A 20,519-nucleotide genomic window follows, 5' to 3' on the forward strand; every position below is an offset into this window, starting at 1 on the left:
AGAGCCACTATCCTCTATCTCTTCTTTTCTGACTTTCATTCTTTCCTGCATAATCCATTTCTCCCACTCACAGCTGCAAGAATTTATCTCCTCTGTCAGTCCTGCTGCCTCTCATGCTCACTTGCACACGCATATTAAGACCTATGTATGTGCACAAAATCAATACAAAAAATATCTCTGCTGGCTTTCCATCCTCATAATTCCCCCTATGGTGCACAAACACATTATTGTTCATTACATTGTGACAGAGCTAATTAATACATCATTCCAGCGTTTTCTGCTGTTTTTCCTGCAACAGTGTGCCTATCCGACTCTGCAGTAAGTTGCGTGTTTAGCGCGGTGGCATCAAAAGTCCCTGCACAAAAGCGTAGTAGAAGCTTTTTTCCAAATCACTACAGCCCCACACGGGATGCTACAATCACTGTCAGGGAAGAGAGGATAGAGCCATAACAAAAGGAAATACCTCCCCTCGCTGGAGAGGAAAGTGTTAAGCCTATTACAGAAGACCAATCAGGACTGGGGGAGCACTGCAAACCTCCGCAGTAAGAGAGAGAGTGAGGGAACAAGGGAGTGAGGGAGAGAGAGGAGAGCAGAGCGGGAGATAGAGAGATACCAGGAGTGTGATGGTTTGCACTCCTATCCAGACAGTTAGGCAGGGAGGGAGTGCAACAGAGAGTTGGTGAGATGAGGAGTATTCACAAATCACTCCATATGGATGGATAACACAAAAAGGGGGACAAAGAGCGAAAAAGAAGAATCACACCAACATCCCTGTCAGGACTGCTGCCTGTGGACTTGTTTTTCTCTGTCTGGGACTCAAGAAGGAAGGAACATCTGTCAGTTGTGTGATCATTGTATGTTAATAATATATTCAATACCACTTCTTGGATTACTGCTGAAAGAAGCAGAAGATAAACCACCAGTTTCTATCAGTCGACCTAGATTGTTGCAGAGCTGCAAGGAGAGGGGACAGTGTGGTGTATGGACCAGCTCCGGAGCATCTGTGTTTACCCTGCATGGTGAGCTTTGCTGTGTTTTGATGGGGCACTCTACTTATTGGTTTGATTTACAGCACTCAGCTGAGTAGAGCGTATGTGACAGCAAAGAAAACTCAATGCCAAACATCTTTGTCATCATAACAAAGCATGGGATTATACACCATTAACAACATATTTTCCTGAATAACTTCAATTATAATGTATTGTTGAAAGACAATGCATTAAGAGTCATTTAGAAACATATAGTTATGATTAAAGTGAAACCTATTAGTAACTGATTAAAATACATTCAGTCTTAAACTTGTAATTCCAACTAGCTGATACTGTAAAGATCACACTGTAAAAGGCTTTTGATAATTTATTTATGCATTAGGATGTCTGTATAATCCCACACTGTGAGCACATCTGTTTGTGTCTTACTGCTACACACACACACATCATATTCTGAACTGTCAGGCTCTATGACACGAGAAACTTGATATGCAATTATACACTTTAAAACTGTTCATCTTTATACCTTGCACGATCCGCTCTATTGCCTGGTACAGAAGCATGGTACCCATTGCTCATTTCTGTTGACATTGTGGCATAGTAAAGTATGGCATCCCTCACTGAAACAACCTTGAGGAATGAACCGACATCTCCTCTGAAGAGATTACATGGATCACATATACTGACCCACGAGGGGGCATCCATGTCTTTATGACATGTTCCCCAAGGAATCACACTGCACTAAAGCTCTAAGCCAGTCTGTCCTATCATGAAAATGGTCTATTTCATCAGCACTGTGGCTGTACAAGTAGCATACAATAATTTACACTGAGCATTTTCCTGTAATAATTTACACAACAAGAAAAGCAAAATATTACTACGGTTAATCTTCAATCTGAAAGCGGGAGGGTGAGATGCAAAATACCAGTTGCTACTGGTAGTGCTAGTGCTACTGTTATGTTAATGCAAAAGCAAAGATGTAAGGTGCATCAGGCGATGCACAGGAACATGATAAGACATCAGAGGCTTGTTGCTATGCTAATGAGACTTTCCTTGTCGCCTCTCTACTGAGGATATGTTTATTTTCACTAACGCATCCCCCCACACTTCCCTCTCCTACTCTCTCTCTCCCTTTTTATCATCCATTATCCTATACTTTCTCTCTCATCAGGTCACTGTGAAAGTGGGATTGAAGGACAGACAGATGATGTTGTATGCAGCTTCTGCTAAAGTCCAAATCTTGTCTGGGATCTTTTTGCAAATATACAAGGCAGGCTCTCTGTCTGATGAACTCACTTCCACTACCTCATGAGGATGACCTTCTCCTGAATCGCTGAATCAACCCCCCTACCATGCACATATAAATACTGGTGATCACAAATGTCACAGTGATCACACGTCATGGTGATTGGACACACATGCACTCTAATAATCTGCTCTACTCACGCCATCTCCAGTGATTGAGGGTTCAGCATGTTGAGGGGCAAACTGGAGACATGTGCTCGATTTACAAGTTAATGGCAGCTGGAGCTTGGCGTATAGAGACTGATGAGAAAGGTGGAGAGTGAAGGCCTGTTCCATTAGTGCTCCTAGGGGAGACATGGGCCTGGACGCTCCCCGGACGCACTGACCTCTCCTGGACAGATTCTGGACATTACTCTGGTGTACAATTGGGAATCTACATGACTGACAAAGTCTGCCTCTTGGAGTACAAGCTAACGGATGTAAAAAAAAAAAATGTATTTACAGATTTGACTACTACTATCTTCTCACTGAGGACAAAAAAAAGCAAGAATTTGGATTGTACTATGAGCAGTACATTCCAGTCCAGCACAGGAAAAGTCTGTTTCTTTGTTTTCTTGGTTGGCTGTGCCTCTCCTGCCTGGGAATATCATGAGACTATAAACAGGAGGTGGCTCCGACATCTTATCCCTGTTCCACTCATCCATCAGTGCTCTCACCATCACCAAAGCAAATGGACCAGAGATCTGAGAAACAGTCTGTAGAGGACATTAGACTATATTCTCTAACATCCACTGGGTGTAGGTGGCTGATTCCTTAGCTTTCTTGCCACTGAGGTCAGGAAGTAAAAGCTGCCAGCAAAGAGACAGCCTTCGGCGAGACGGACAGGTGCTTTTCTGGCTCTCAGCCTCGCTGGGAGGGACTAGCAGTGAAAGGAAAAGCCTTGCTGGGGGGCTCTGCTGGAGCGGAAACACTTTTCCACAGGCTATGTTTGGATGTGATGCTTGTCTCTGTGGATGTAACATGGACTCTATGGCCTGATTACACAGCCCTGGTATTCAGATAGTGCTGGAGGGAAGGGTAAATATTACAAAAAAACATTTGTTTTTCTCCATGTCATCTAGAACCTCTTTAAGATTGGATTTATTTCTCTAGGGGAGGTTGGATGATTTTAATTTGCATGTGCTAATCAGTTACTGTAATTTATTCTGGAGTGTATGTGTATTAGATTTTCCTCCCTCTAACCTAATATTAATTACAGTCCCAAATACCAACTGTTTTTTGGTGCACGCTCGTTAGTCCTTTAATTGTTTAAGTCCTGTCTGAACAAACGTCTTATATTTTAATGTGCATCTCTGAGAGTTGTAAGCCTGCTGGTGACGAGGTAAACATCATTTGCTGGCAGAATATTCTTGTCAGTTATGAACCACCTCCCGTAATTTGGCAGTGACTAAAATGCTGCCAGAAATAACAAGTTTAGTTAGCAAGGAGGAAGTATTTTATTACATACCTCCCCCCTGTAATATTAATCCCATCCAAATGGGGCTCAAATCTGGTTCCTTCATCATTGCCTTCATCTTCCTTCATGACCTCTGGTCCATATTCAGTATGTATACAGAAAATGCTAATACATTAAAACTGTCAGCTTGAAAGTGCTGTTGAATAGAGGATAGAGAACTAAGCCACCACAAAGCCACAACATACCAAGCCATTATAACTATGAGGTTATTAGAATTTAATTTGTTCCAAATTGTTTCTATTATGTGCCTCCGCCGCGGATGCAACTGTCTGATCAAGGATGGTGATAACAAAAGTAGAAGCTGATTTAAGTAAGATAGTTAGTAGTTAGTCATGCCATGTGCATAGTGAGACAATCTAATCTGCAGGGCATGACAGGAAAATTGTTCCAGCACTATTAAAGTGTCTGCTCTCAGCATTTAAAACTCAAAAGGCTTCCTTATCATTTCATAACTGGCAGCATTACGTCTGACAAGATTTCTCAGATGTGTGTTAATTACAACTTTCTAGAGATGCACAAACACGGACCTTTTCTTTTCCTTTTCCTCTTCATAAATTCTCTTCTCTTCTCTCTTCTCCCTACACGCAGGATAATGCATATCCTTCCCTGCCCGGAACAAGAAGCCACCATGAGCAACGTCACGGTCACCGACAACACTGAACCCATAAGCCGCACCATGAGTCCGGCAACCCCAAGTCCGTATCCCTATCCTGTTAGTTTCCAGGTCTCCCTGACTGGCTTCCTCATGCTGGAAATTCTCCTGGGCCTGAGCTCTAACCTCACTGTGCTTGCCCTCTACTGTATGAAGTCGAACCTCATTAGTTCTGTCAGTAACATTGTCACTATGAACCTCCATGTGTTGGATGTGCTGGTTTGTGTGTGCTGCATCCCCCTCACCATTGTGGTGGTGCTGCTCTCCCTGGAAGGAGAAACTGCTCTCGTCTGCTGCTTCCATGAAGCCTGCGTCTCCTTCGCTAGTGTTGCCACTGCTGCTAATGTGCTTGCCATCACCTTTGATCGCTATGACATCTCAGTCAAACCAGCCAACCGGGTGCTGACCATGGGCCGTGCCCTGGCCCTGCTGGCTGCCATTTGGGTAGTATCCTTTGTTAGTTTCCTCGTACCCTTTATTGAGGTGGGCTTCTTCGCCCAGGGCCATGCTGAGCTGAACCAAACAGTGGTGGAGAATGTGGTCCACACTAACCAGTACTACACAGAACTTGGCCTCTATTACCACTTGCTTGCTCAGATTCCTATTTTTTTCTTTACTGCCGTTGTCATGCTCATCACCTACTCAAAGATCTTGCAGGCACTCAATATTCGCATTGGCACACGTTTCCACGCTTCACAGAAGAAGAAGGCTCGCAGGAAAAAGCGTCCATCCATGACGGCCATGACAACGCAGCAAGAGGCCACAGATGGATCACAGAGCAGTGGCAGCCGCAACCCCACACTGGGTATGCGTACCTCTGTCTCCGTCATCATCGCCTTGCGCAGGGCTGTTAAGCGCCACAGAGAAAGGCGAGAGCGCCAAAAGAGGGTTTTCAGGATGTCCCTCCTGATTGTGTCTACCTTTCTGCTATGCTGGACACCCATCACAGTACTCAACACAGTCATCCTGAGTGTGGGCCCAAGTGATCTAATGGTCAAGTTGAGACTGGGCTTCCTGGTCATGGCTTACGGGACTACTATCTTTCACCCTCTACTCTATGCCTTCACTAGGCAGAAGTTCCAGAAAGTTTTAAAAAGCAAGATGAAGAAGCGAGTGGTGTCGATCATTGAGGCAGATCCTACCCCTAATAATGCCATTATCCACAACTCCTGGATCGACCCAAAGAGGAACAAAAAGGTGACATTTGAGGACAAAGATGCCCGACAGAAATGTCTGTCTTCTGAGGATGTGGAGTGAAGGAACTCATTATCTTTAGGGTATAGTCAAATAAAGCAGCTAAAACTGACATCAGGTCATGATGAAAAAGGGAAAATGTTAATCCAAAGCAGTAATGTAAATAATATGTGCAATAGAATGTACAAAAACAAGAAGTGGATAATTTATTACTATTTATTGAGAACAAAAGTAGGTTTCATAGATACACCATATACTGTATTGTAGATATTGCATGGCTTTTTGTAACAGCAGCAACATACCGTACATTGTGTACATACATAATACATGTACAGCTTAGGGTAAACAAGGTATATAAATAGAGACAGAGAAGTAGGAATTGTTATGTATATGTATATTTATAATAAATTTCGTGTTCACTCACCTAACACAGCAAAATGCTTCCTATTCTCCCCTCCCCCAAGTAAAGTGTTTGTGATTCTGTAACAGCTGTGAGATTACTCCCATTCATCACCATGCCACTTGCTCCGACACCAGACCCTGCAATCCCCGGTGACCACTGACCTTATTGTCTGTGAGCCCTCTGAGGGAAGGCCCTCAGACTGAAATAAGACTATAGGTATGAGGATGCAAAAAAGACAGGTCAAACAAGGAGAGACAGGAATGGAACGCAAGTAGCAAAGTAGTGTATGTTATGTTGCTATAGCTGAAAAGCTATGGGGATACTGTTCACAAACACTGCTTTTAGAGTTAAAGAAGAACACTTGAATTCCACAGACAACAGAACACCATGGTTCTCCTCACCTCGTTTGACATAAACCAGATGTAAACAAAGCCTAGTCTGTTTCACTTTTACAGTCACATCTTTGAGCCAAATGGAAAATCTACAGTTGCCTTATTTTGGTTTGATGAATTGAGCATGATTTCAAGGTGGGACAGGGACTGTGACAGGGAGAGCACACATCGAACACAATGAAAATATAATAACAAATATTGTTTTAATTCTCAAAGAGAATATAATCCTCAAATGTTATGCTTTCACATAGAAGTTATTTAATCAAACTAAAGGAAAATGTTGAAAATGGTTGTATCATCAAATTGTCTGTTTTTAATAACACTAACCTAACAACGATGCTCTCCAAATAAGCAAATCAATAACTGCAATAAAGAACTACTGCAAAAACTTTAAAGCCTAATAAAAGATTCTGTTTATAATATACAATAACAGATAATGAAGTTCTTCTTCCCTGCCTGTGTATGTCTACCAATAGTGCGTGTCCACCTGTGTTTGTCAAGGAATAAAACAGTAAAATTGTATTTCCCAAGTGGCTGCTGCTGGTAGATTATAATGCAGCCAGCCTTGTATTTTTGGCTCAACTTGTCTATGAACCAGGTTTGCTCTAAATAAGTAGGAATAATTTATTCATACAGCTGCAGAAGAATTTCAGTAGGAAGAATCTACAAGAAAAAAAACTGTCAGCTTATTACATTCAGTCTGCACTCTAATACCAAATCTAGATGCAGAGTTACAATATCCATTAGCATTTAAAGCCATGCTTAGCTAGCCTGGCGGCTCCAATCCCCGGGTCAAGGATTACATTCTGTCTAAGTATATATACCATGCATTCACATGCATGCATAAAGGTACACACACACAAATGTATATGCACTGTATTCCACAGTATATCTCAGTAATGAGTTTATTACGCCTTTGCTGTCTCAGGTACAGTAGAAAATTGAAGAGCCCTTTAGATCCTGAGAGCACAGGGCTGTTGGCTACCAGAGCGATTACACAACCTCGATCAGATGCTTCTCTGGCTGCCAGTGTGTGGTTTGTAGCACAACAGAGAGGGCTGATATGGGAATATTGATGCAGTCAAGGTTCTTTATGACCCTGCTGTAAACAGGCAGTGTGGATGTCACGATACCTTGAGGGCATGTCTGTGATTGAGAGTGGAGATGGAATCACAGCCAGCAACAGATTAGCCGACAAGGGAGGGAAAATGACCTATGAAATGAAACATTGAGCCAGAGGATAAATTTAACACACATATGTACAACTTTTAGAAGGCAAACTTCAAAGGTGGGGTACCAATATACGAATGTATAGACTTATTTCTGTTACCACTATAACAATGATACACTACTACCAGCTATGTTCCATTCCTGGTGAATACATAATTTAGACCCCTGCTCAAATGTCAGGTACTCTTCCAAACTCATCAGTGCTACTGAAAAAATCATTTGTATTGATTACCTTCTAAAATTACCTTACAAAGACCAATACTATTTACACCAACTGGAATTTGAGGTCACAATTTGTTTTCCATCCTGAGGTGCAGCCACATTGGCTAAGCCAAAAAGGCCTTTCAAGCACAACCAACAGAAATACTGTTGTTGTGACTGAATTGCCATTTTGTTAACACTCCATTTTTCAGTCTGACACAAGTTTTTCATGTGCATTGATGTAAGATGATGTTTTTTGTAGTAGAGCAATGTTAATTTATCTATTTACGATTTTATTTTTACTGTGCACACCAAGTTTTGTGGCTGTCAAGCGTCCTTAACTTGATCCTCAGTAAGTCTTGACTCTTTCCTTACATCTCACCTTTTGTTTCCTCATGTACCAGAGTGCCACTTTTCTAAATCTCTTGGGGAAAATGGCAAAAACTCCTTTCTTTTAAAGAAATGCCTTCAATGCATGTTAGTGTTCTCACTTAAGAGCTGTTTTTGGTTAGTTTCATTGACATGCTCAATAGCTCCACCTTTTTTATCGATGCTTGTTGCTATATTTGTTTGGATTCTGGCTCTGGCACAATTAGATGACGTTCCTAACCTTGGTCCCACCTATAAAGGCACTGACTGGCTCAGTGGTTTCTCCAACTGGGGGAAAAGCCATTCATGAGAGCAACAACAGAGCTCTAAAAACAGCTAAATTTGAAATTTGGCCAGCAACTCAGAGGCCTGGAGCCAGTCCACAACTAACACTGATTCAAGATCAGAGTGGATGCACTATTATTTATAATAGCGTATTTCTGTCAAATAGCTGCAAAATGTGCTCCAGTATGCTCTTGAAATATTCAGCTTAAATACTAGATCTGGACCAAAATATTATCCAGAGCCTTGGGGTATATTGTAAAATGTTGTGGTGGACATTAGGCAATAACCTGTGACCTCAATTTTGCCTTAATCCCATTATTATGATGAATTACAATTTTTGAACGCCCAAGGCAAAAAAAAGCAATAGACATACCCTTGCTTATCAAATTTACTATAATAACTTAGTGTTTAAATGTTATAAAATAAATATCAAAAATATAGTTTAATCAAGCTTAAAATCAATATGACATACATAAACATGCTCTGTTTAGCATGTGACTGATAACCTACAAAAAAAACGTACAATTTACACTGTCAGTCTCATCAAGTGCCTTTTTCTACTGTTTACAATTAAAAAAACAAAAAACAATGCAAAGCATTTGATTATATTAAAACTCTGAACTCAACTGAAGAAAGTATCATCTACCCTTATTGTTATGGTAGGTAATATATTGATGGTAAGTAGTTTCATGTTATTGGCCCACATGGGGCCAACTTTGATGTTGACGTTTAACAGCTGCCATGGATACAAATGTCAGGGTCAGCATTGCTAGTTAGCATATTGGGTAGGTTAACAGGCCGCCACTACACCTAATCTGAGGTGACCTGCAGAGTAAAACATTGGTCAAGCCACTACCATAGTCAATAGTCACTGTGAGCGTTATTAGAATTACTTGACCCTGGTGTGTCCTTTTCCTTCTCTCCTTTACTCCACATCAAGGCTGGTACTTACTGCTGTCGCTATGACATACATTAGTCCTTCCCTCTCTCGCACTCTGCCTCTCTTAGGTAGCCATCCCCAATTCAGATGCCATCTCTTCAGGGCCCCTCTCCATCCAGCTGCAGACACAGAATAAAAGCCTGGGAAATCACATTACTCTGTCCGTATGGAGCCTCTATTGGATTAGGTCAGCGAACACTCAACTGTAATTCTGCTATCATAGAGAAGAAGAAAGTGAATTGAGCACACCAGTCAGCACAGCTTGACAAATTGTTGCTTGTGGTCATTTTCCAAATGTTACTCTCACCAAGCCACATTTAGAGAGATGGAAGGACACTTTATATAGCTGGAAGATATATGACTGATAGATAACCTATAATCTCTGTACAAGAAAAGCTATAGCTCAGATATAAACCAGGAATCAAAGACAGACAGTTACAATGGAGTATGACCTCTACCTGCTATGACCTCAAGGGCATTATTGTATGGTACTGGAGAAAAAAAACACACCAGTCTGTCTTCAAATCAGTGCTGTGTAGATTACTATTCTCTGTCGGTATCAGTGGAGAACAGATGTTTAATGACACATCAAGTGCTCTCCTTTATTATCCACGCTACATCAGAGAAGAAATTAATACTGGGGGGTAAACAGGGAACAACAACTTATATATTTTTTTTAATAATATAATCATGGATTTTACATGAAGACAAACTGGCCATAGCAGAATAATTTTTTATGTTATCAAGCATGGTTATAGAGACTTTTTAGTGTGTAAGAATTTTACATTTGATGAAATGTGCCAGTATATTGTGAAATCTTAATCATCCTTTAATAAATGTGGCTGAGACAAAGGGACCCGCTAGCATAGTCTTATCGCACTAAACCAAAAATGTGAAGGACAAAAAGAAATCAGAAGCCATGTGCCGACATGGCTGCATGCCAAGTTCCCGTGTGTGTAAACCTGCCAGTCAGTGTGCGATTATGTGTGTGTTTGGGCATGCATCTATTCAGCAATGTGTGTCCTGTACCTGTGTCCAGCTATGTCCATACAGCAGGCTCATTAAATTGGCGGCCTGCGGGCCACATCTGGCCCAGAAGCAACCTCTGAGTGACCCAGCATACATAAATCTGATATATGACAAAATAAGTAAACTACATTTACAGTGTATGGAAGTAGCTAACGAGTGAGCCATCTCACTTCCTTCTCATCTCTGTTGAGAGTTCCACATGCACAGTACCGATCGGGCAGGATGTTTACGGATGTAGCGACACTGCCAATCATATCTTTCACAAATCAACGTTTTCCCATGTGAGTACCAACTACGCTTAGTAGCTTTTCAAAACATCTGGCTATTGACAGTCACAAGTAGGGAAGTGCTCTAGTGAAAATATGTCTCTGTCAACCCCGAAACAATGAAAATTTTGACAATGAAAACCGTCAGTTTAACCCTGCCTGGACTGGCAAGTATTTGTTTAATTTACCGCCATCTCCAAACGCCTGCTATTTCTTATTATATGCATTTGCATTTGTTTAAAATTTGTCATTACCAAAAACTAAAAAAAAAAGGTTTTAAATAGGCTGCTGAAAATGTCTGGTCCATCTACATTTCCTGGTTTTAAAATCTGGCCCAATTGAATTTGTAACTGAATAGCCCTGCCATACAGTATGTGCACGCAGCCATGTGTCAGTCCAATTGTTTTATCAGGCAGTGACAGAGTGTCAACCACTGTGTGTGAAAGGGGAGACAGCAGAGAGAAGATTGCTGCCTTCCAGCTCTTCTCACAGTGATGACTACTGTCTGGTGATTACACCACCACTCTTCTCTCCACATGAAGAGACACAAACTGGTCCACCACAACAGAGCTCACTAACACAGCCTGGCAGCTTGAGTCTGACACAAATAGACTATTACATTTTAAATAGATTGTTTTGTACCCGATTGCAGCGACAAAGCATTTTGAATGTCAGTGGATCACCTGGATGCATTTAAAATCTCTACAGTTCTGATTCGCACCTCTGATTGGGTTCTTCTTATGGCTGGGCAATTAACTAAAAAGTTATCAAAACCGACATTATGACTCTCTACACACATACAGGCTACCCCTTAAAATTATAATAACCAATATAACCCTGTAAGCCTATAAGAACACAACCAATTTGAGAAGTTTGGGTTCACTTCATAAGTCGATTCGGCATTGTTCTACCAAATAGACAAGCAATGTAATTAACCATGCATGTACAGTTGGATAAACAAAACAATTAAAATGTCTGAGAAATTGCAGCTGGGGGCAAGTGCAGATGAGAAAGAGCTGGTACACTTTGGCAGTCTGAGTTACAGTTAGTCAGAAAATAAATTTTACAGCTCCTAAAGAGCCAAGCAGAGTTCCAGAGTTTTTCCTTATCCAGCTAAAGAAAGTGGCAGATGGTAACCCCTGAAGTTAGCTACAGCTTAGCCCTGGAGCCGAGGGCTAAGATACAGAAATAAGATACAAAAATAAGGAGATATTGTTTAATTAACTGTTACCTAGGTAAATGTGACAATTAATCGTGACAATGATTTTAGGTGATATCACCCAGGCCTGCATCTTCTCCATAATTATGCTCTATGTGCTGAAAAAAAAATGTTAACCTCTTAGATACTGAACATTTCCCACCCATCATTTTTGTGATTTGCACAATTAACCACACACCAACTCCCCCTCACTTACTCTTACTGTAGCTCTCTGTGGAACTCTCTGTTTTCTGCCGCCTATCTGTATGCACATCTTGAAATAGCGTTGCTGGGAAACAGTCTATAGAGCAAGGGAATTGTAAATATACTATGAATTCATCATCTGACTTTAAGACAGTGTTTAAACTACAACACCCACTGTAAGTGGGTTGCTTCTGAGTGTGGACTCAGAAGCAGTCTCAGTATCAAAATTACTCACATCCTCCACATCTAACGAAATTGTTTACACAAGCATACAAAAGAAACTAATTGTAACATTTGCCTATACTGTACATGATTAATGGTCTGTTCTAGTATACGTAGCTGTAACTTGAAGTAGCTTAATGTAAGTTTGCAACAATGGTTAAAAGAGATGTGTTTTTTTTAAACTGCAGACTGGATGCATTTAATTTGTTCTTTTAAAAGAAATTATTTAAAGTTTTAATGTAATGTTGTCACCTCGAGAAATTTACTGTGTTAATTTTTTTATATGGTGCCTTTACAATTCAAAAGGATAAATTGGCCAGATGGAAGTGTCTGTATTTTCTGCTTGTTTAGCAAATTAAATAACTCACAATTCATGCAGAGATATTCATGAGTCACAAAATACCAAAAGGCAAAGTCACGTCTCTTGAATCTTTAATTTAGAGTCAGTGTTAAGTCTTTGTCAAGTTCAAGTCACTGGGTTAGAGTCCAAGACCAAGTCAAGGTTTCACGTCTCCATAATGGTTTAGACTAGAGCCTGACTAATAGCATTGACTGATATTTGCTTATCACAGATATATCGTATTGGCATATGTTGGTCAATAAGTAACAAGAAATTTCAGTACAGAAATGCCATTACATAGTTTTTCCACCACAGAAGTTTACTTTTCAACTGTAAATTGTTCTGCCCAGTACTTATCTTGGTTACATTTCATCTGACTTTTTAACTCTCAAATGTTGATATCAGTATCAGCCTAAAAATCCAGTATCAGTTGGGCTCTTGTTCAAACCTAAGAATATTATGGCTATTTCTAGAAATTCACTGCCTAAAAATGATATCCTAACCATAATCGTAATGATAAGCACTGAGCTATAATAAAATTAGGGGGAAACTGCCTTTTGCAAGAAAAATGTGAAGATAATGCAGCTGCAGTATGATCAAGTCCAACAAAAGGCTATGAAGGCAACATATTAACGCTAGTGTAACTTAGGTTAGTGTAATGTAATGACAGCAGCTAAGACCTAAACAATATTTAGCCTATAACGTCATGTTTTAAGTTGGAAATAGCGTTCTACATCTTGGTTATATGTAACAACAATAAAAAATGTATTACCTAGCATTACCTAGCTTAATCAGCAGAATATTTATCTCAGTTAATAAACAGATAAAGTTAACACTAACGTTCAAGTTAGCATAGGACGTTGGCCAACGGTAGTAGCAGCATCACATATTTTGACCGTTAAATCAAGCTAAGCTGCCTCATAACTTCTTTACTTCCTAACTACTTAGTAAATACTAAAATGTAGAAAGTACTCTGCGTTTCTATGAACACACTTAACGTTAGTAAAAAAAAACACACACACAAAGTAAACAAGCAGCCAACCAACATGCAGCTAGCCAAACAGCTAGCTAAAAACACTAACCTGTGTGGAGTGTCATCAATCTAGATGAGCTTCACTCAGCAATAGTCGGAGTTTTTACATATGTATACAACATATTCCCAATTATGTGTGCCTCAATACTTCCAGAGCGGTAACATTATGCGACACAGTCCTTGCTTTGGTGTAACATTAGGTGCAGCTGTGTTTGGATCCATCCTCACACACCTGCGGCTGGTAAATTCTAGCAGCAGTTTCAGACCTACACTTCTAGACACGCGCCACCAACAGTCAAGAAATGTAATTACAGCGACGGTTTTAGACTTGTAGGTGTAGAAATACTGCTGCTTTTTAATTATTGTATCATTAAAATATTTATTAAAACGTTTCTGTGTCATTTTGGTCTGGTGGGATCTTGTAAATTTGTTGCAGGCAAGGGGCCAGTCAAAGTGAAATTTGCTGACTTCTTCGAAAAGGCAAAATATAAAGTCTGCCACCTGGCCTTGTCCAGGGAGAATACGGCCCCCATTATGTCGCTACTTCTAGCAGGAAAACGCCTGTGGCCAAGTAACTCTCCTTTGGTTGTTGGTGCCTCATTTCAAACTTTTTGGATCTGGATCTTATTCCTTCAGGAGACTCAAACTGACTTCTTGTCTTTCTCCCTGTGTGTATGGTTTCAATGTCTCTTCTCCCTCTGTGTGAATGTGTGCTTGAAGTTTGCCTCTAGTGTTTATGTGTAGTGTGTCCTCTTTCAAGGTCTTCATGGTGGAGAGGAGATCATGTGGCTTAGGTCCCCTTTGTTTGGTGGCATCTGGAAGTCACCTGACATCCTCCTGGATCTACAGTCTTCATATGTGTTTGCAGTCCATCTATTATATAACCACCTTGATTTTCCTTATTGTAATTTTACTGCTCTTATTTTTGGTCTATTCTGTACACACAACATCTGCATGTCTGTCCGTCCTGGAAGAGAGATCCCTCCTCTGTTGCTCTTCCTGAGGTTTCTTCCTATATTTTATTATTTTTTTTACTTGTTGAAGGTTTTTTTGGTGAGTTTTTTTCTTCTTTTCCAAATGTGGAGTCTATAGATAGAGGGCGTATGCTGTACAGATTGTAAAGCCCTTTGAGGCAAATTTGTGATTTTGGGCTATATAAATAAAACTGGCTTGACTTGAAAATGCCTAGCGTTGGCGCTGTGCAAAAATGTAGCTTGGAGTATCAACATGCCAGAAAAATTACAAACTAGAACGCTAACTACAAAGCAGTTGGAGAAGCAAGGTCATGGACTAGATATCTCAAGAGGGGAGGCTGGGCTTTGCTCAGGCATTTTTTTAGTAAAGGTGAGGAAATACTGACTACTGATTGGAAAATGTAGGCAGGAAAGTGTACTGGTAGACGGGTGGTGGTCTCAAGTCTTGACCTCCAGCAGGCAATGAGGCAATCTGTAGCTCTGTGAATTCCGTAGTATGAAGATCAGTACCTCCGAACCTGACACCACATCTACCCATCTAATTCACATGGTTACCAGCCATAGACCAATTTTGCCAGGAAAAAACCCAAGTAAGTGAACAATACAAGATGCCCTAGTGGCGATTGCTCATAGGGGTCCCACGGGTAGTCAACTCTTGGCACCGTTAGTGACCCGCATCGGCAGACACATATGGGACCAATGTGGAGCTCATGGTGGTCCTAACTCATGAGGGCCCACATGGATTTGAGACAGGCAAGTAGGAGCAGCAAGTTGCATGTAGGTGATGGATGCTGGGCCATTATAGTGAAAAAAGCACCTGAGCCTGAAGGCAAAGGCTCTCAATTTACAAGTCGATTTATGTTCCAACCTTCAGTCATGGTCATAAGTTTGGGTTGTGATGTTCATACCATAGATGCACGCAGCTGAAACAAGTTTCTGTATCTGTGCTACCCCTCAGGGACAGGATGAGAGCTCTGATATACATGAGAAACTCAAGTTTATGGACACTTCTCTGTGAAGGTATTCTGGGCACAATGTTACACCCATAATACTCAATAGGGCCTACTGTATATTTCCTCATTTGCCAGGAATGCCCTGGGATCCCAAAGGAACTGGAACCAAAAATGCATGCGAACTCCTCTGGTTGGCTTGGTTACTGTTACGTTTAATGTGGATAAGAAGATTAAATAGTTAGATAGTTTGCATACACTTCTAATAAACCTGTGTCCAGTAATTAGCATCAGAGGTCTGTGGTTGCACTGTGACAATGGTAAGTTTTGAAATGGTGAGCAGACAAGAGTTTGTGCACGGCCAAACTTCCCTGGATCAAAAGAAAAAACTAAATCATATGAAAACAATCTTATATAATGTTTAAGATAGCATTTATGAAGTCCGTATGCATTGTCACATTGACTACTGTACCTGTCGTGACAGATTTGAGCACAGACAGGCAATAAATAAAATGGATAGAGCTCTCAGGTTACAACACTCCACCAAGCACACTGTCACCACAGCCTGACCATCTGCTTATTGCAGGCACTTTGCTGTAATGACTCTTCAGTCTCCTGAGCGGCGACCTCTGAGATGGTAAGGAGAGGAGAGCAATCAGAGCGCATTCAGTTGTGCTACAGTCATTTTCCCACTCTCAAAAAGCTATCACAGGGTGCAGCTGTAAACATTTTGCTCCTCAGCACTCCTGAGACATGCAGTCAAAGAGGATAGCAGCTATCAGTCTCTTTCACAGAGGAAGCCCGTGTGAATACACTTTGCAAGCTGAATACAGTGGAAAGGGCAGAATACACAGAATAGTCCTTGGAGCTGAATTCGGTCAAAACCCCCTCATTATTTAAAAGGAAGAAGAGTGTACTGAAGGCTACGCTCAAGAATTCCCTCAGTCTCTGTTGTTGATGTGCAATGCCCATGCAATTTATGGGTTTATGAGCAAGCCAACAGCTGTTTGTGTTCCTTTTTAAAAGGCACACAAGGACACAAAAAGATCCTTTCAAGTCTTTTTGTAATGAATGAGCCTTTGGAATGAGTCTATATCTGCTATTCCAGTTAGAACTATTTATATTCAGCTGGTGTGTAAACTGAGCCCTTTACCCACACCGCTGGCAATAATAACATACAAGACTTCCTACTTCCTGCCCCTGTGCAAAAGCTATATGATATCGTTTGATAACACCGCCCCCTTGTGGTCCTTTGTTTGGTGTCTTATGTGCAGAAAATTCCCAGTCAGAAAAGTCATCATTTCCAAAGAGACATTGAAAGTATTAAGTCTGCTTGTTTATTTTAGACGTTTTGGGTTAAATAACAAACACCAGGGCTTAGTTATTATTCAATAATGTCCCTCCTTACATGACTATTTTTGTATCGTGATATGAAATGTGAGGAGACATCAGCACACAAGCTCACATAGACACAACAGTGGAACAAAACTGGTCCAGAAGGAAAAAAAGACACATTTTGAACTCATTCAGTAGACTTAAAACAAATCTTTTGCTTGGTCAGTCAGATTGTGATCTTTAACAAATCCAAAGGGACTGACCAATGATGTCAACTGGCCACCAGAGTTTTTTTTAGGGCTGTAGCTCAAATGCCCACCAGCAGCTGTTGTGAATGTGTGTGAGCGCATGTGTGTGCGTGGCTGGACTTTTCCAATCTTCTGATCGTACAACTTTGTCTGGTAAGCCAACAACTCTATTTATTGCTTGAAATAGATTGACCACCTCCCGCTCTTAAACAAAACGAGAACACCAGCCGATGATACTAATGCTGACGAGTAAGAATAGACTTAGAGGTAAAAGCCTATAAATAGCAAATGGGCTATGAATGCCTGCTGCAGAGTGCCTGTTGTATGTACGTAGTAGGCCTACAGAAACATTTGTGTGTATGCTCAAAAAGTCACTACAATATGAAAGAGTAGCATTGTACAGTAGTATCTACTGTATATAGTTTAGTTGGCAAAGAGTAAATACAAATATAGTATTTTTGCATGTTCATTGACGTCCACTGCCACTCACTCATACTATACATGGAGCTGATTAAACCTGTTAATCTCTTCAGGAAATCACAGTCACAATGACTCTCCAGTGGACAGCTGTAGCTTTCTTCCTCTATGCAGAGATAGCAGTCAACCTCATCTTGTGTATACCCTTCATATCCGCACAGAGGTACAGCAATTTAACACACAAACCCAAAACATAATCAAAAGTTCATTCAGCAACTCATGGTCAGCTGGTCCTGTGCTGCGGCCCATTTTCTGAATCAATCAAAAAAATGTCCTGTGCAAGAGTTTGATTGTAAATAAGAAAATTGAAAGAGGCAGTTCATACAAATCACCAGCAGAGTGCATCTGTGTCCTTTCTGGGCAGATCTACTGTATATAATGAAAGTTACACTCACAGTGTCCTTTTTTACCTACTTTGTAGATGGCGTTTGGTTTTCAGCTGGAGAATATGGAACTGGTTATCTCCATATTGGAACAAATGCTTCTTTACTATGATCATGGTTCTTATTTTTCTTTTCCTTGGTAAGCAATCTGCTGTGAGAGACAGACATTGAATAATACTGAGTAGACTGACAGTATGTTGTCAGTCCAGCTCAGCCAGCATCAGTCATGTTTCTGTCCCCCGGTCCACTCTCAGATGCTGTCCGTGAGGTGCAGAAGTACTCGGGTCCTGAGCCCATGTACGATGCCAAGGTGAACCCAAGTGTGCACGACAACATCCACATGAAGCTGTTCAGAGCCCAGAGGAACCTCTACGTATCAGGCTTCTCTCTCTTCCTCTGGCTGTTAGTGTTATTTCTTTCCACATCTATTCAGAATAACAGAATAATGGGTTTGGGACCTAACTCAAAGGCAAATATTACTTTACCATTCCTCACAGCTGTCCGCTTGCTTATTCACCCTTTATAATTCACTTTCTGAGGTCTTGTCTTGTCTTGTGCTGCCATTTTTTCCTTCCGGTTCTCACCTTTTCCTGACCTGTGAACTCATTACAGTATCATGCGTCGGGTTGTCACCTTGCTAAACCAGGTTGCTGTCGCCTTGGAGAACAGTGCAGGTCTTCAGGCGCAGATGGACGGTGCTGTCAAAGCAGCCAAGCAGCACCAGGACGACAACTTGATGCTCAAACACGTGAGACTTAATCAATGTCTGATGACAGAACTAAAACTAAAGCTTTTGTCTTATAGTCTTGTAACCCTGTTCCCTTCTTTTCTTCCCTAATGTTTACTATCTACTGTAGTTTATTGTGTACCTTCAGTATAACATAACTTTTCAAAATGTTTGACTCATGTCCACCTTTTAAAGTGTGTAGGTATCGATACATACTGTATTTTTCATAGTGTGAGTGTTGTTTGTGTGACTTGTATTTTGTATGTGCTCTGTTGTCTGCTGTTAACATAAACAATTTAAGCTTGATACTTAGGGAGAATCATTTGTGCTCAGGCTCTTCTGGATGAAGAAAGATCCATGTCAGCAAAAAAACAGCAACTGAAGCTGGAGGTTGAGAAGCTGGCAGAGCAAGTGAGGGCTGCTGAGGAGGGTGAGTAATCATTACTTCCTTCATGCAGGATGATCTGCAGTCATACCTTTTAAAACCAAAGAACCGTTCTCATAATAAAATGTTATGAAAGGCTATAATCATGAGAAAGCACTCTATTAAACATTAGCAGAGCATGGACCACCACAGGTCACCTCTTGTGTACTTGCATACAAACACCAGCTGTGGTATTAGGAAAAAAGCTAATTTTAGGGGGCATTGATGATATGTAGAGCAATTTATAGATGTCATACTATTTGTGTGTGTAGCTGTGCGCATGTCTCATGCTGAAGTGGAGGCTATGAGGAGGCAGGCCAAAGGTCTGGCACAAGAGTATGACAGACTATTGACGGAACACCATCAGCTCCAGGTAAAACACACACACACACACACACACACACACACACACACACACACACACACACACACATAGATGAACTTTATATGTGCATGCAAATACCAAACACTGTATGTTAACCCTACTAATACTGGAGTGATTCTGTTTTTAATCCTGTACTTGATCCACAGAATCTCCAGAGTGCTGCAGACAAAAAGGATCAGTAACCACAGGAATACAGTGACAATTGTTTTCAGATGCTGTTTCTCCTCTTTCCAAGGAAACCTTTTCTTCTCATTACACTACAACCGTGTGCTATATACAGTACACCACCAGCGGCCATATTTGTGTTATCTTTCACAACGTTCGTTTTCCTTTGAAGTTTGAACCAAGGCACATTTTTTAATTGATAGGATTAAACACTGGATACAGTATATCGGATAAACAGTAGCATGAAGAGTTTTCAAATGCTTAAAAAACATGAAATATATCTTTTTGCATGTTACTCTTATAAGTATTAAAAGTGTACAAATGAATTGAAATTTTGTCTCTTGGGCTCCTGCTTATTACTAATGCTAACATTTAGTAGTGATTAATACCTGACAGCATCCTAGAAATACATTATGCTATTATGCTAGATTTTATGTCGCTGTACTGTGTAAGATTTGTATTGACCAGACCACCACAATAGTGTCCTCCTGTAAGTACATAATGACTAATGCATGCATCCTGTAAGTTAAGTTATTGTATTTTTATGGCAGTCATGAATGCTAATTAACTGATTTGACAACCATCTGTGAATGTCTGTCACACAGACATGTCACATTTGTTTGGATTTATTATAAACCTTTAATCTAGACGAGAGCTGTTTCATTTGTTTTGAAGTTCAGTGAGAGGGGTGCACTTGACTCGATGTGTTAATTATCAACATGTTTTTTTCAGCAGATGTTCAA

The 20,519-nt window shown here is 40.7% G+C and overlaps 2 protein-coding genes across 2 annotated transcripts; both read left to right on the forward strand.

Moving 5' to 3' along the window:
* The first annotated feature begins 531 nt into the window (after positions 1-531).
* On the forward strand, positions 532-6,786 carry LOC122874949 (G-protein coupled receptor 22-like). The gene is made up of 3 exons (XM_044193536.1): positions 532-1,019; positions 2,161-3,311; positions 4,339-6,786. Exon 3 carries the CDS (start codon positions 4,343-4,345, stop codon positions 5,657-5,659), a length of 1,317 nt encoding a protein of 438 aa, XP_044049471.1. The 5' UTR covers positions 532-1,019; positions 2,161-3,311; positions 4,339-4,342; the 3' UTR covers positions 5,660-6,786.
* A 10,453-nt stretch (positions 6,787-17,239) lies between these two features.
* Positions 17,240-20,108, forward strand: LOC122874953 (B-cell receptor-associated protein 29-like). The gene is made up of 8 exons (XM_044193547.1): positions 17,240-17,368; positions 17,749-17,855; positions 18,114-18,214; positions 18,330-18,477; positions 18,688-18,823; positions 19,136-19,232; positions 19,499-19,599; positions 19,758-20,108. The coding sequence occupies exons 2-8, from the start codon at positions 17,764-17,766 to the stop codon at positions 19,791-19,793; spliced, it is 711 nt and encodes a 236-aa protein (XP_044049482.1). The 5' UTR covers positions 17,240-17,368; positions 17,749-17,763; the 3' UTR covers positions 19,794-20,108.
* The last annotated feature ends 411 nt before the right edge of the window (positions 20,109-20,519 follow it).

This window comes from Siniperca chuatsi, linkage group LG4 (genome assembly GCF_020085105.1).
Source record: "Siniperca chuatsi isolate FFG_IHB_CAS linkage group LG4, ASM2008510v1, whole genome shotgun sequence".
Lineage (NCBI taxonomy): Eukaryota > Metazoa > Chordata > Actinopteri > Centrarchiformes > Sinipercidae > Siniperca > Siniperca chuatsi.